The 15,022-nt window shown below is 42.2% G+C and overlaps 1 protein-coding gene across 1 annotated transcript in view; it reads left to right on the plus strand.

Annotated features, from left to right (window-relative positions):
* LOC145415046 (uncharacterized) overlaps window positions 1–15,022 on the plus strand; it is a 1,008,740-nt gene that overhangs the window by 761,101 nt on the left and 232,617 nt on the right. Inside the window, exon 13 of the mRNA XM_080284461.1 lies at window positions 9,473–9,658. Within this exon, the coding sequence (XP_080140587.1) occupies window positions 9,473–9,658 (186 nt within the window). The remainder of the gene's footprint in view (window positions 1–9,472; window positions 9,659–15,022) is intronic.

Consider the following 15,022-nt stretch of genomic DNA (forward strand, 5'->3'; position numbering starts at 1 on the left):
ACTGACTTCACCTCTCTCAAAGACCATCACTTTACTCTTCCCTACATTCACCTTTAGATTCCGTTTCTTACACACTCTCCCAAACTCATCCACCAAGCCTTGCAACTCCCCTTCGTCTTCACTCAACAACACAGTATCATCTGCAAACAACAGTACAGGGAGTTTCCAAACACTATCCTCTCTCACCAGGGCCACTCCAACATCCACTACCCTACCTTGTACCTCTTTTATTACCCAATCCATGTAAAGATTGAACAACCACGGAGACATGACACATCCCTGTTTCAACCCAACCTTCAAAGAGAAAAATTCACTTAGTTCACCATCCACACGCACTGCAGCCTTCGCACCATCGTACATACTCTTCACAGCATTCAACAACTTCCCATCTACTCCATATATTCTTAATACTTTCCACAATCCTTGTCTATCCACCCTGTCATATGCTTTCTCCAAATCCATGAAAGCCGCATACAACTTCTTTCCCTTTTCTAGAAACTTTTCCACTAAAGATCTAAGAATGAATATCTGATCTACACAACCTCTTCCCTTCCTAAAGCCTCCCTGTTCTTCTCCAACTAATTTCTCTGTTCTTTCTCTAACTCTGTCAATAAGTATCCTACCATACACTTTTCCTATTATACTAAGAAGACAGATGCCCGTATGATTACCACACACTTCTTTTTCCCCTTTTCCTTTGTACAAGGGAATAATTATACCTGACTTCCAATCCTCCGAGACTCTACCTTCCTCCCAGGCCAATCTGCACATCTTCCACATCCATTCTACTACTATCTCTCCCCCATGCTTCAGCATTTCACCACACACTCCAATAATTCCTGGGGCTTTCCCCGATTTAACTTTCTTCATTGCTTCCACAACTTCTATCCTACTGATTTCTTCCTGTCTTCTCACCTCCCTCCTTCTCCCAGCCATTCCCCAGCCACTTATACTCGCATTACTTCCATCCTCTATGTTCAACAATTCCTTAAAGTGTTCTCTCCATCTGCTCACTTTTTTCCCTTCTCCACTAGTAATCTACCATTTTTCTCTTTCACTCCCCTGCTAACTTCACTTCCACCCTGTCTTACTCTTTTCACCTCTTTCCAGAACATATTCTTACAGTCCCTCCACTTTACACTCAAATTCCTTCCAAATTCCTCATCCACTCTCTTCTTACTCTCTCTTACTAATCTTTTCACCTCTCTCTTTCTTTCTACATATAACTCTCTTCCGCCTCTCAACTTCTTCCACGCCCCTATTTCTCATCCATTCATTGTATGCTTTCTTCTTTTGTGCCACAGCCTGTTTCACCTCTTCATTACACCATACTGTTCCTTGCACCCCCCTCCATCTTCTCTTCCTTCCACACACCACATCATATGCTGCACATATTTCTTCTGTAAATATCCTACAGACACCTTCCACGTCTCCCATCTGCTCCAATTCATATTTGCCCAATCGTTCCTCCACTTCTCTCTTATACTCTGCCTTTTTCTCATCCTCTTGTAACCTTTCCACTCTCCTTGCAACTACTCCTTCCTCTCGTCTTTCCCTTCTATTATTATTATTATTATTATTATTATTATTATTACCATTATTGTTATATCTATCTATTGCCAGATGTCTCAGTCCTGTAAGGGGTGGCCACAAACAAATTGCCTCCATGTCGCCTTGTTCAATGCCACTTCACTGCCATGTTCCCAACTCACACCCCCCTCTCTCATATACCTCTCCATTCCATCCCTGCATCTCATCCTCAACCTCCCCCTCCCCCTCCCCCTTCCACCTCATTCACATACACACTCCTCATTAGTCTCTCTCTCTCCATCCTCTCCACATGGCCAGACTATCTCAGTGTATTTCTCCTAATGCTTTCCATCACATTCATATCCACACTACAACACTATTTCACTTCCTCATTTGTCAGTCCGTCTCTCCATGCAATTCCACTTGCTCCTCTCAAATAGCTCATTTCCACTGCTCTCACTCTTGACTTATATCCTTCCAACAAGGTCCAAGCTTCACTTCTATTCATTTGAGTTGGTATCACAATACTGTCATGCGGTGACTTTTTTTCTTCCATGCTCACTTCCCTGTTCCTATTCACTGCTTTCAAAGAACCAGATCCCTTTCTTCCCTATTGTGCCTTTCAAGCACTTCACCCTCTAAACTTCCATCCTTACTCATCACACCACCCAGGTACTTAAATGCACTCACATTTTCTATTTCCTCCTCATCCAGTCTCACTGTACATCCACTGACTTCATTCCTCTCAAAGACCATAACTTTGCTCTTCCCTACATTCACCTTTAGATTCCATTTTATACACATACTCCCAGACTTATTCACCAAGCCTTGCAGTTCCCCTTCGTCTTCACTTAACAGTACAGTATCATCTGCAAACTACAGTACAGGGAGTTTCCAAACACTGCCCTCCCTTCTTAGGGTTGCTTCAGCATCCACTATCCTACTTTGTTTCTATTTTATAACCCCATCCATATACATTTTGAACAACCTTGGGGACATGACACATCCCTGTTCCAATCCAACATTCATATAAAAAAATTCACTCATATCACTACCCACACGCACTGCAGCCTTAGCACCCTAATATATACTCTTCACGTCATTCAACAACTTCCCATTTACTCCATATATCCATAATACTTTCCACATTCCTTGTCTATCCACCCTTGTCATATGCTCTTTTCTAATCCATGAAGGCTGCATACAGCTTCTTTACCTTCTCTAGAAACTTTTCCACTAGAGACATAAGATTGAATATCTGATCTGCACAACCTCTTCCCTTCCTAATACCTCCCTATTCTTCTCCAACTAATTCCTCTGTTATTTCCCTAACTCTGTCAATAAGTATCCTACCATATACTTTTGCTATTACACTAAGAAGACAAATACCCGTATGAATACCACACACTTTGTTTTTCTCCTTTTCCTTTGTACAGGAGAATAATTATACCTGATTCCAATCCTCCAGGACTCTACCTTCCTCTCAGGCCAATCTGCACATCTGCCATATCCATTCTACTACTAACTCTCCCCCATATTTCAGCATTTCACCACACACTCCATCAGTTCCTGGGGTTTGACTCTCTTCATTGCCTTCACAACTTCCATCCTACTGATACCTTCCTGTCTTCTCACCTCCCTCCTCCTCCCAGCCATTCCCCAGCCACTTATACTCGCATTACTGTCATTCTCTATGTTCAACAATTCATTAAAGTGTTCTCTCCATCTGCTCACTTCTTCTCCCTTCTCCACTAGCAATCTACCATTTTTCTTTCACTCCCCGACATACTACTTTATCACCCTGTCTAACTCTCTTTACCCCTTTCCAGAACACTTTCTTGCATTCCCTCCACTTTACACTCAAATTCTATCCTAACTCCTCATCCCCTGTCTTCTTACTTACTTTTACTAATCTTTTCACCTCTCTCTTCCTCTCTACCTATAACTCTCTCTTCCATCTCTCAACTTCCTTCACACCCGTTTCTCATCCACTCGCTATATGCTTTCTTCTTTTGCACAACAGCCTGTCTCCCCTCTTCATTCCACCATGCAGTTCCTTGCACTCCCTTTCGTCTTCTCATCACCCCACACACCACCTCACATGCTGCACAGATTTCTTCTGTGAATATCTTGCACACACCTTCCACGTTCCCCATCTGCTCCAAATCATATTTACCCAATCACTCTTCCACTTCTCTCTTATATTCTTTCACATTATATTATTATTATTATTATTATTATTATTGTTATTGATATTATTATAATTATTATTATTATTATTATTATTATTATCTATCTATCTATCTATCTATCTATTGCCAGACGCCTCAATCCCGTTTGGGGTGGCCACAAACAAATCGCCTCCACGCTACCCTGTCCCCCACCATTTCACTGCCCCGCTCCCAACCCACACCCCCCTCTCTCATATACCTCTCCACCCCATCTCTCCATCTCATCCTCGGCCTCCCCCTCCCTCTTCCCCCCTCCACCTCACTCACATACACTCTCTTCGTCAGTCTTTCACCCTCCATCGTCTCCACATGGCCAAACCATCTCAGTGTATTCCTCCTAACGCTTCCTATCACATCCACATCCACACCACAACGCTTCTTTATCTCCTCATTTGTCAGCCTGTCTCTCCATGTGACTCCACAGGCTCCTCTTAAATAGCTCATTTCCACTGCTCTCACTCTTGACTTGTGTCCTTCCAGCAACGTCCAAGCTTCACTTCCATACGTTAGAGTTGGTATCACAATACTGTCATGTAGTAACTTTTTCACTTCCATGCTCACTTCCCTGCTTCTTATCACTGCTTACAAGGAACCAGCAACCTTTCTTCCCTGCTGTACCCTTTCGAGCACTTCACCCTCCAAACCTCCATCCTTACTCATCCCACAACCCAGGTACTTAAACGTACTCACATTTTCCAATTCCTCACCATCCAACCTCGCTGTACATTCACTGTCTTCACCTCTCTCAAAGACCATCACTTTACTCTTCCCTACATTCACCTTTAGATTCCATTTCTTACACACTCTCCCAAACTCATCCACCAAGCCTTGCAGCTCCCCTTCGTCTTCACTCAAAAACACAGTATAATCTGCAAACAACAGTACAGGGAGTTTCCAAACACTATCCTCTCTCACCAGGGCCACTCCAACATCCACTACCCTACCTTGTACCTCTTTCCTACCTTGTACCCCATCCATGTACAGATTGAATAACCATAGAGACATGACACATCCCTGTTTCAACCCAACCTTCAAAGAGAAAAAAATCTCTCAGTTCACCATCCACATGCACTGCAGCCTTAGCACCATTATACATACTCTTCACAACATTCAACAACTTCCCATCTACTCCATATATTCTTAATACTTTCCACAATCCTTGTCTATCCACCCTGTCATATGCTTTCTCCAAATCCATGAAAGCTGCATACAACTTCTTTCCCTTCTCTAGAAACTTTTCCACTAAAAATCTAAGAATGAATATCTGATCTACACAACCTCTTCCCTTCCTAAAGCCTCCCTGTTCTTCTCCAACTAATTCCTCTGTTCTTTCTCTAACTCTGTCAATAAGTATCCTACCATACACTTGTCCTATTATACTAAGAAGACAGATGCCCGTATGATTACCACACACTTCTTTTTCCCCTTTTCCTTTGTACAAGGGAATAATTATACCTGACTTCCAATCCTTCGGGGCTCTACCTTCCTCCCAGGCCAATCTGTACATTGTCCACATCCATTCTACTACTATCTCTCCCCCATACCTTGGCATTTCACCACGCACTTCATCAATTCCTGGGGCTTTCCCCAATTTCACTTTCTTCATTGCTTCCACAACTTCTATCCTACTGATTTCTTCCTGTCTTCTCACCTCCCTCCTTCTTCCAGCCATCCCCCAGCCACATATACTCGCATTACTTCCATCCTCTATGTTCAACAATTCCTTAAAGTGTTCTCTCCATCTGCTCACTTTTTTCCCTTCTCCACTAGTAATCTACCATTTTTATCATTCACTCCCCTGCTAACTTCACTTCCACCCTGTCTTACTCTTTTCGCCTCTTTCCAGAACATTTTCTTACAGTCCCTCCACTTTACTCTCAAATTCCTTCCAAATTCCTCATCCACTCTCTTCTTACTCTCTCTTACTAATCTTTTCACCTGTCTCTTTCTTTCAACAATTATAACTCTCTCTTCCATCTCTCAACTTCTTCCACGCCCCTATTTCCCATCCGTTCATTGTATGCTTTCTTCTTTTGTGCCACAGCCTGTCTCACCTCTTCATTCCACCATGCTGTTCCTTGCACACCCCTCCCTCTTCTCTTCATCCCACACACCACATCACATGCTGCACATATTTCTTCTGTAAATATCCTGCACACATCTTCCACGTCCCTCATCTGCTCCAATTCATATTTGCTCAATCGTTCCTCCACTTCTCTCATATACTCTGCCTTTTTCTCATCCTCTTGTAACCTTTCCACTCTCCATACAAATACTCCTTCTTCCCGTCCTTCCCTTCTTCTCTATCTCCATCCTAAATGGGCCTTGATTCTGGCCACCACCAAGTAGTGGTCAGAAAGTCCACTCCCCCAATCTTTATAAGCTCTTGCATCCATTACACATTTTCGTATGTCATCCACACACACATAATCAATCATTGCCTTCCTTTCATTCAGTTCACCACCCACCCTTCTCATCACTTGCCATGTATACCTGTGGATCATTTTGTGCCTGAAGAGGGTATTGGCTATCACCAACCCCCTCCCAGCACAAATGTCCACTAATGCACTGCCATTCTCATCTATCACAGCAGGCACACCCCACTCACCAACTATTCCATCCATCTTCACGTTCCTTACTTTACCATTCATATCACCGATCAAAAACACTTTCTCATTCCTTCCAAACTTTTCCATGCACACTTCCACATTTGTCCAGAACTCTTCTCTCACTCTGCTTGCATGATCTTGCGTTGGCGCATATACACACACAGTCGCCCACATTTGTATTCCAACTTTCAATCTTACCCACACAATCCTTGACCCAACTGATCCATACTCTCTTATGCTCTTCTTCCATCTTTTACTCACAACTATACATACTCCTTCTTTTGCCCTCTCATTCTCACCTACTCCTGCAGTTATACCCCATCCATACTCCCATTCTCTCAGATTCTCACCTCTCCATTTCGTTTCAGTTATTCCACATACATCAACTTTCGCACTCTCAAGCATCTGGACAATCTCTCTCTCTTTCACCTCATCATTCACTCCCCTTACATTCCACATTCCAATTACCATGTCCTTTGTCCGGTCCTTGGTCATCATCATTTGGTCAGTCCTTGTCCGAGGCTTATTGTTTGTCTTTTTAGTCAGTTGTTTTCCGGGGAGGGGCACTGACCCTCCGCCAACCCTTTTAGTCGCCTTTTACGACAAGCAGGGATACTGGGGGAGTATTCTTGAAAAACCCTTCTTTCTTTCCTTCCTTCCTCTTTTGTCTTTCTTCATTCTATCCTTGTCCTTCTGCCTACAGGTGATTTTACACTCCCCTTCTGTTTTTCTTTCCTTTTCCTTTTGCCTATGGGTGACTCAGTACTTAGTGACAAGCCAAATGGTTTCATGTACACCAGGAAACCATTTACTATGCTGGGTGGTAGTGCGTGTGGGTAGTGAAATGAGTGAATTTTTGAATCTGAATGTTAGATTGGAACAGGGATGTGTCATGTCCCCAAGGTTGTTCAATCTGTATATGGATGGGGTTATAAAATAGAAACAAAAGTAGGGTAGTGTGCTGGAGTGACCCTAAGAAGAGAGGGCAGTGTTTGGAAACTCCCTGTACCGTAGTTTGCAGATGATACTGTATTGTTAAGTGAAGACGTAGGGGAACTGGCAATAGATAGATAGATAGATTATTATTATTATTATTACAGTGGTAGGTGGTGTTAACCATCATCCACTCACTTGATGTAGTGCTGCCTACTTCTTCCTTAGCCTTTATCATTCTTTTTCTGTGCCTGCCCTCCTTTCTTCCTATTTCTCCCATCTTTCCTGTCACTTCTTATTGCTTTTCTTTCCTTTACAGGTGGCCTTGCATTGAGTGATAAGCTAAATGGTTTCCTGTAAGCCAAGAAACCATTTACAACGCTGGGTGATAACCATATAACCAAACCATATGTGCTCCCTACGTGTCAACAAGTGGGTTAGTGGAGGGTTAGTGCCCCTCCCCGTAAAACAAATAACTCAAAGTCAGATGGCCACCCCTTATGGGATTATGGCATCTGGCAATAGATAGATAGATAGATTGTTATTATTAATAATATTATCATCATTATTATTATTATTAGTCCCCTGCCAGTCAAACTGGTCGGGAAGTGTAGGTTTGCACAGTTGCGTCAGGACATCAGTATATCTGTCAGCCCACCCTAAATTTCGTATCTACTCTGTAGCTTCCACATGCATAGACAGATTTTGATATAACTTCACACATTTGTACCCCATACCAAGACGGTGTGTTGCACAGAACAACCAGCCATCTACTCCCAAAGTCAATTACATATGCATGGTTATCATCTGGTAGGGGACTTTGTATTGCATGACAGTACTTGATTCACTTATTATTATTATTGTTGGAGGGACAGGTTGACGAATGAAGAAGTGAAGGAACGTTGTGGGGTAGATGTGGATGTGGTTGAAAAGATTAGGAGAAATACACTGAGGTGGTTTGGACATGTGGAGAGGATGGAGAATGAAAGACTGACTAAGAGGGTGTATGTAGGTGAGGTGGAGGGAGGGAGAGGGAGGGGTAGACCGAGGATGAGGTGGAGGGATGGAGTTGAGAGGTATGTGAGGGAGGGGGGGGTGAGTTGGGGGGAGGGGAGTCAAATGGTGGGTGACAGAGTGACTTGGAGGCGTTTTGTCTGCGGCCACCCTTTGCGGGATTAGGGCGTCGGGCTATAGATAGATAGATAGATTATTATTATTATTATTATTTGTATTATAACTGCTAATTTCCATAGTATCTTTTGGTATATTTTTCTTATTGTCCTAAGAGGCTTCCAAAACACTTCAGTGAATGTCTTTGTCTGGTTTTTGCTGGCAGTCCATAACATACCTTTGTCCCAGGCACAACAAGGTTATACAATATTAAAAAACCTTTAATGCCACCGAGTATTGATGGAACAGTCTCATCAACTGGGTTTTTCTTGCTGTGTAAGAAATTCCTTTTATTACACAAAGCTTCAGCAACAGATGAAGGACACTGGCTGCAAAACCTGGGGAAGACCTGCCTGTGACTCTTTTTTCATGAAGGGATAATTGCCATGGAGCCACTTACTGCATTAGGCACACTTCAGTGCTTATGTACTCATGGCCACAGATAACTTAGGGAGGACATAGATGCTGATGGCTAATTTTGTTAAAGATTCAACAAATTGGTGCACAAGCAAAAATAAAGGAAACAAAAGTGAAAACAAAAGAGACTATATTATGTGGGATAATCCCAGTTAGGAGAAAAATGCAAACACCAAAGAAACAGTATGTACCTGGGAACAAATGAGAGTACAGCATTTTCAGGCTGTCACATTTTTTTAACATTTCCTGTTGTATAACCCAGTGAAAAATGTGGTAAGGAAACTATAACCTAGTGAAAGATGTGGTAAGGAAACTACATAATTTGCATCAGTTTAACAGTTGTTAATTTGCTCTCAGGTTTAGTGATTATTCCTGCAATATGTAAAAGGAGTATATTGTTCTGTAACTGTCAGATGTATACATGTCTTTAATCATAAGCTTATGTGTGGCCTGTATTTGACTTAGGCATATAATGTATAGTTTTTCAGCTTCAAGAAACTAGTCATCTGTAATAATATCCAGATTTACAGACTTGAAAATCCTTGTACAGTTTTAGTATTTACAATATATTTTTCTCCTTAGGATGCATGGAGTGTATATGAACGTAGTGCCTCTCTTCGGCACATGATCTCCAGAGTTCGTCGTGACCCAGCCACCTTTGCCCGTTACCAACATAACAGAGATTTAGTCAACTTGGTCAATCAGTTTGCTGACCGGGAACGTGACCTGCCACGAGGGTGGGAAGCCAAGTATGATAGAGCTGGCAAGGTGGGTAAAATAGCAGTGTGGTAGAGGAGACTGGGCAAGTAATAATATAAATTCATATTTAACTTGCTGATGCTGTAATAAGTGAGTTCTCCTCTTAATTTGCTTTTCTTAACTGTTTGTCAGGAACAAGACATGTTAAGGTACACTGAATTTATTTCCGTTGAATTTGAAGTAGAAAACTATAACATTTGTAAATGCAGCAGGTACATAGGCTTGTTCCTTTTTCAGTGTGTAGTTGAGAGTGTAATTGCACTGAAGATTAGCCTGTATGTGGTGGTGCTGTGACCCTGACTGTAACAGCTAAAGCATCCTCCTGGGAACCAAACCTCCTCATATTTCCCTGCACCTTCTGTGAGAAGGACCCTGGTCTGACCTGGTGAGGTTCTGACCACTACAAGAGGACATCAGTTACCTGCAAGGTGTACATACTGTACTGCACCTGTAGGACAACCTCATAGAAACAGTTGCCCATCTGTAGTTGATGGGTCTGCCCAGCCAGACAGACTGGGATTAAGCAACAACAACATCAACAACTTGATCTTGTCCCTTGACTTTTGGTTATCTACAGTTGTTTCCCTAAATTTGTCTTCAGAGCTTGACCTTAGTCATGGCAGCCAAGTGAGAATGTTATGTATTATGCAAAAAAATGCCTTTTCCCTATCGTTACACTTTTTAATTAAATATACATATTAACTCGACAAAACCCTTTCATTGATTTCTCTGGCAATGTTTATGAAATTTTCATATGTTACTAAGGACACAGTTGTAAGACGCTTTTACTTCTATGTTTTTTCTTGCAAGTCTCTATCTATCTATCTATCTGTCTATTGCCAGACGCCTTACTCCCATACGGGGTGGCCACAAACAAATCGCCTCCACGTCACCCTGCCCCCTGCCATTTCACTGCCCCGCTCCAAATTCACACACCCCTCTCTCATATACCTCTCCACATCATCCTTCCATCTCATCCTTGGCCTTCTCCTCCCTCTCTCTCCCTCCTCCTCATTCACATTCACTCTCCTTGTCAGTCTCTCACTCTCCATCCTCTCCACATGGCCAAACCACCTCAATGTGTTTCTCCTAACGCTTCCTGTCACATCCACATCCACACCACAATGCTTCTTCACATCCTTATTCGACAGTCTGTCTCTCCATGTGACTCTAGAAGGCTCCTCTCAAATAACTTATTTTCACTGCTCTCATTCTTGACTTGCGTCCCTCCAACAACGTCCAAGCTTCACTTCCATAAGTTAGAGTTGGTCTCACAATACTGTCATGTAATGACTTTTTCACTTCCATGCTCACTTCCCTGTTTCTTATCACTGCTTTCAAGGAACCAGCAACCTTTCTTCCTTGTTCCTTTTCAAGCACTTCACCCTCCAGACTTTCATCCTTACTCATCACACTACCCAAGTACTTAAACGTACTCACTTTTTCCATTTCATCATCATCCAACCTCACTGTACATTCACTGACTTCACCTCTTTCGAAGAAGATAACTTTACTCTTCCCCACATTCACCTTTAGATTATGTTTCTCACACACTCTCCCAAACTCATCCACGAAGCCTTGCAGCTCCGCTTCGTCTTCACTAAACAACACAGTATCATCTGCAAACAACAGTACCGGGAGTTTCCATACAATCCCCTCTCTTATTAGGGTCACTCCAACATCCACTGCCGTACCTTGTATCTCTTTTATAACTCAATCCAAATACAGATTGAACAACCATGGAGACATAACACATCCCTGTTTCAACTGAACTTTCAAATAGAAAAACTCACTCAGTTCACTATCCACACACACTGCAGCCTTAGCACCTGCATACATACTCATCACAGCAATCAACAACTTCCCATCTACTCCATATATTCTTAATACTTTCCACAATTCTTGTTTATCCACCCTGTCATATCTATCTATCTATCTATTGCCAGACGCCACAATCCCGTACGTGGTGGCCATTTGACTCTGAGTTATTTGTTTTACAGGGAGGGGACCTAACCCTCCACCAACCCACTTGACCCGTAGGGAGCACGTATGGTTTGGTTATATGGTTACCACCCAGCGTTGTAAATGGTTTCTTGGCTTACAGGAAACCATTTGGCTTGTCACTGAATGTAAAGCCACATGTAATGGAAAGAAAGGCATTAAGTAGTGACAGGAAAGATGGGAGAAATAGGAAGAGAGGAGGGCAGGCACAGAAAAAGAATGATAAAGGCTAAGGAAGAAGTAGGCAGCACTACATCAAGTGAGTGGATGATGGTCACCACCACCTACCACTATGCTTTCTCCAAATCCATGAAGGCTGCATACAACCTCTTTCCCTTCTCTAAAAACTTTTCCACTAAAGATCTAAGAATGAATATCTGATCTGCACAACCTCTTCCCTTCCTGAAGCCTCCCTGTTCTTCTCCAACTAATTCCTTTGTTATTTTCCTAACACTGTCAGTAGTATCCTACCGTATACTTTTCCTATCATACTAAGAAGACAAATGACCCTATGATTACCACACATTTCTTTTTCCCCTTTTCCTTTGTACCTGACTTCCAATCCTCCAGGACTCTACCTTCCTCCCTGGCTAATCTGCTCATCTTCCACATCCATTCTCCTACTATCTCTCCTCCATGCTTCATCATTTCACCACACACTCCATCAATTCCTGGGGCTTTCCCCATTTTAACTTTCTTCATTGCTTCCACAACTTCTGTCCTACTGATTTCTTTCTGTCTTCTCACCTCCCTCCTTCTCCCAGTAATTCCCCAGCCACTTATACTCGCATTACTTTCATTCTGTATGTTCAACATTTCATTAGTGTTCCCTCCATCTGCTCACTTTTTCTCCCTTCTCCACTAGTGATCTACCATTTTTATCTTTCACTCCCCGATTAACTTCATTGCCACCCTGTGACTCTCTTTATCTCTTTCCAGAACATTTTCTTACAATCCCTCCACTTCACACTCAAATTCCTTCCAAATTTCTCATCCACTCTCTTCTTCTCTACATATAACTCTCTCTTCCACATCTCAACTTCTTCCACGTCCCTATTTCTCATCCATTCATTATATGCTTTTTTCTTTTGTGCCATAGTCTATCTCACTTCTTCATTCCACCATGCTGTTCCTTGCACATCCATTCGTCTTCTCTTCACCCCACACACCACCTCACATGCTGCACATATTTCTTCTGTGAATATCTTGCACACACGTTCCATGTCTCACTTCTGCTCCAATTCATATTTACCCCATCATTCCTCCACTTCTCTCTTATATTTCAATTTTTTCTCATCGCCTTGTAACCTTTCCACTCTCCTTGCATGTACTCCTTCCTCCCATCCTTCCCTTCTTCTATTTCTTCATTTTACTTGGACCTTGAGTCTGACCACCACCAAGTAGTGGTCAGAAAGTCCACTCCCCCAGCCTCTATATGTTCTTGCATCCTTTACACATCTTCGCATCCTTTCATCCGCACACATAATCAGTCGTTGCCTTCCTTTCATTCAGTTCACCATCTACCCTTCTCACCACTTGCCATGTATACCTGTGGATCATTTTGTGCCTGAAAAGGGTATTGGCTATCACCAACCCCCTCCCAGCACAAATGTTCACAAAAACACAGCCATTCTCATCTGTCTCAGCAGGCACACCCCACTCACCAACTACTCCATCCACCTTCACATTCCCTACTTTACCATTCATATCACCAATCAAAAACACTCTCTCTTTCCTTTCAAACTTTTCCATGCACAGTTCCACATTTGTCCAGAATCTTCTCTCACTCTGCTTGCACGATCTTGCATTGGCGCATACACGCACACAGTCGCCCACATATGTAGTCCAACTTTCAGTCTTACCCACACAATCCTTGAGCCAACTGATCCATACTCTCTTATATTCTCCTTGCATCTGTTACTCACAACAATACACACTCTTTCTTTTGCCCTCTCATTCTCACCTACTGCACATATACCCCATCCATACTCCCATTCTCTCACACTCTCACCTCTCCATTTAGTTTCAGTTAATCCACATACATCCACTTTTGCGCCCTCAAGCACCTGGACAATCTCTCTCTCTTTCACCTCATCATTTGCACCCCTTACATTCCACATCACCATGCCTTCGTTTACTTGATGTAGTGTTGCTTTGGGTGTCTGCCCTTTCCTCTCTTCCTTCCTTTCTTTTCTGTCTTTGTCTCCTTTATTCATTCCTCTTCCTTCTGCCTATGGGTGATCAGCACTCCCTTCTCTGTCTTTACTTTCCTTCATTCTTTCCTCTTCCTGCTGCCTATAGATGACTTTACACTGAGTGACAAGGCTAATGGTTTCCTATGCACCAGGAAACCATTTATTATGCTGGGTGGTGACCATATAACCAGATTATGGTGCCTGTTGGTTTAGTGGGTAATTAAGGGGCTCCAGTTGTGTAGGTTTATATCCATGGGGTGGTTGGCATTTATTGCTTATGTAAGGCCACCCAGAGATGAGTGAGTTTGGTCACTCTCATCATACTGTAAATATCTGGACAAACTTGCCTAGCCCTGGGCTCCTATGCTCCTCATGGGGCAACATGGGATGGGATGACGGATGGATGGATGGATACTAGTAGGCATTATATATAATTAAATTACAGACATTATAAGTGCTTACTGAAGATTTATTGTTCAGTATTTTATCGATGATACATATTTGAAAATTATAGTAATCTTAGAACACAGTAATGATTATACTTGTGTCTCAAGTAGGCCGAAAAGAGAAATGATCCTTCTTATAGAATACTCAAAGCACATAAATGTTTTATCCTCATTCATACATACTTATTTCATTGGACACAAGTATTACGTATGCATAAATGAAAAAAAATTGTGAATCATAAAATGTTAGTGATACTTGATAGTACCATTGGTACCAAACAAAAAAAGATGAAACTCAGCTAAAGACATATAAGCAGTACCAAATAAAAGCAAATGAAACTCAGCTAATGACAATATGCAATCCATCCACACAACAAAAAACCCTCTCTGCCTTATATTCTCCTATTTGGAATGGAAGACAAAAGCTGTGAATATGTAGAGGTACTATGCACTTTTTGTACATGATTCTGGTCTGCCAATGACTGTTCATCCAGCTTGGTTGCATGACTCTTGTACGTGACCAGTTATGTCAGCATCAGTGTGTACTTTCCTGTTCCTTCATTGTCTTTCATTCTTGGTATTTTCATGCCTAGAGTTTCCTGTCATTCTAACATTAGCAGTTATTTCACATTCTGAAACTAGTTGAGCTGCAGTAAGGTAGTTCAGATTTTTGGTATTCATCATCTGAATCCTCGTCTGTTTCTTCCCCATCTTGTGGAGGGAAAATTGTG

Source organism: Coenobita brevimanus, chromosome 101 (assembly GCF_032717465.1).
Source record: "Coenobita brevimanus isolate Jiangsu-jjx chromosome 101, ASM3271746v2, whole genome shotgun sequence".
Lineage (NCBI taxonomy): Eukaryota > Metazoa > Arthropoda > Malacostraca > Decapoda > Coenobitidae > Coenobita > Coenobita brevimanus.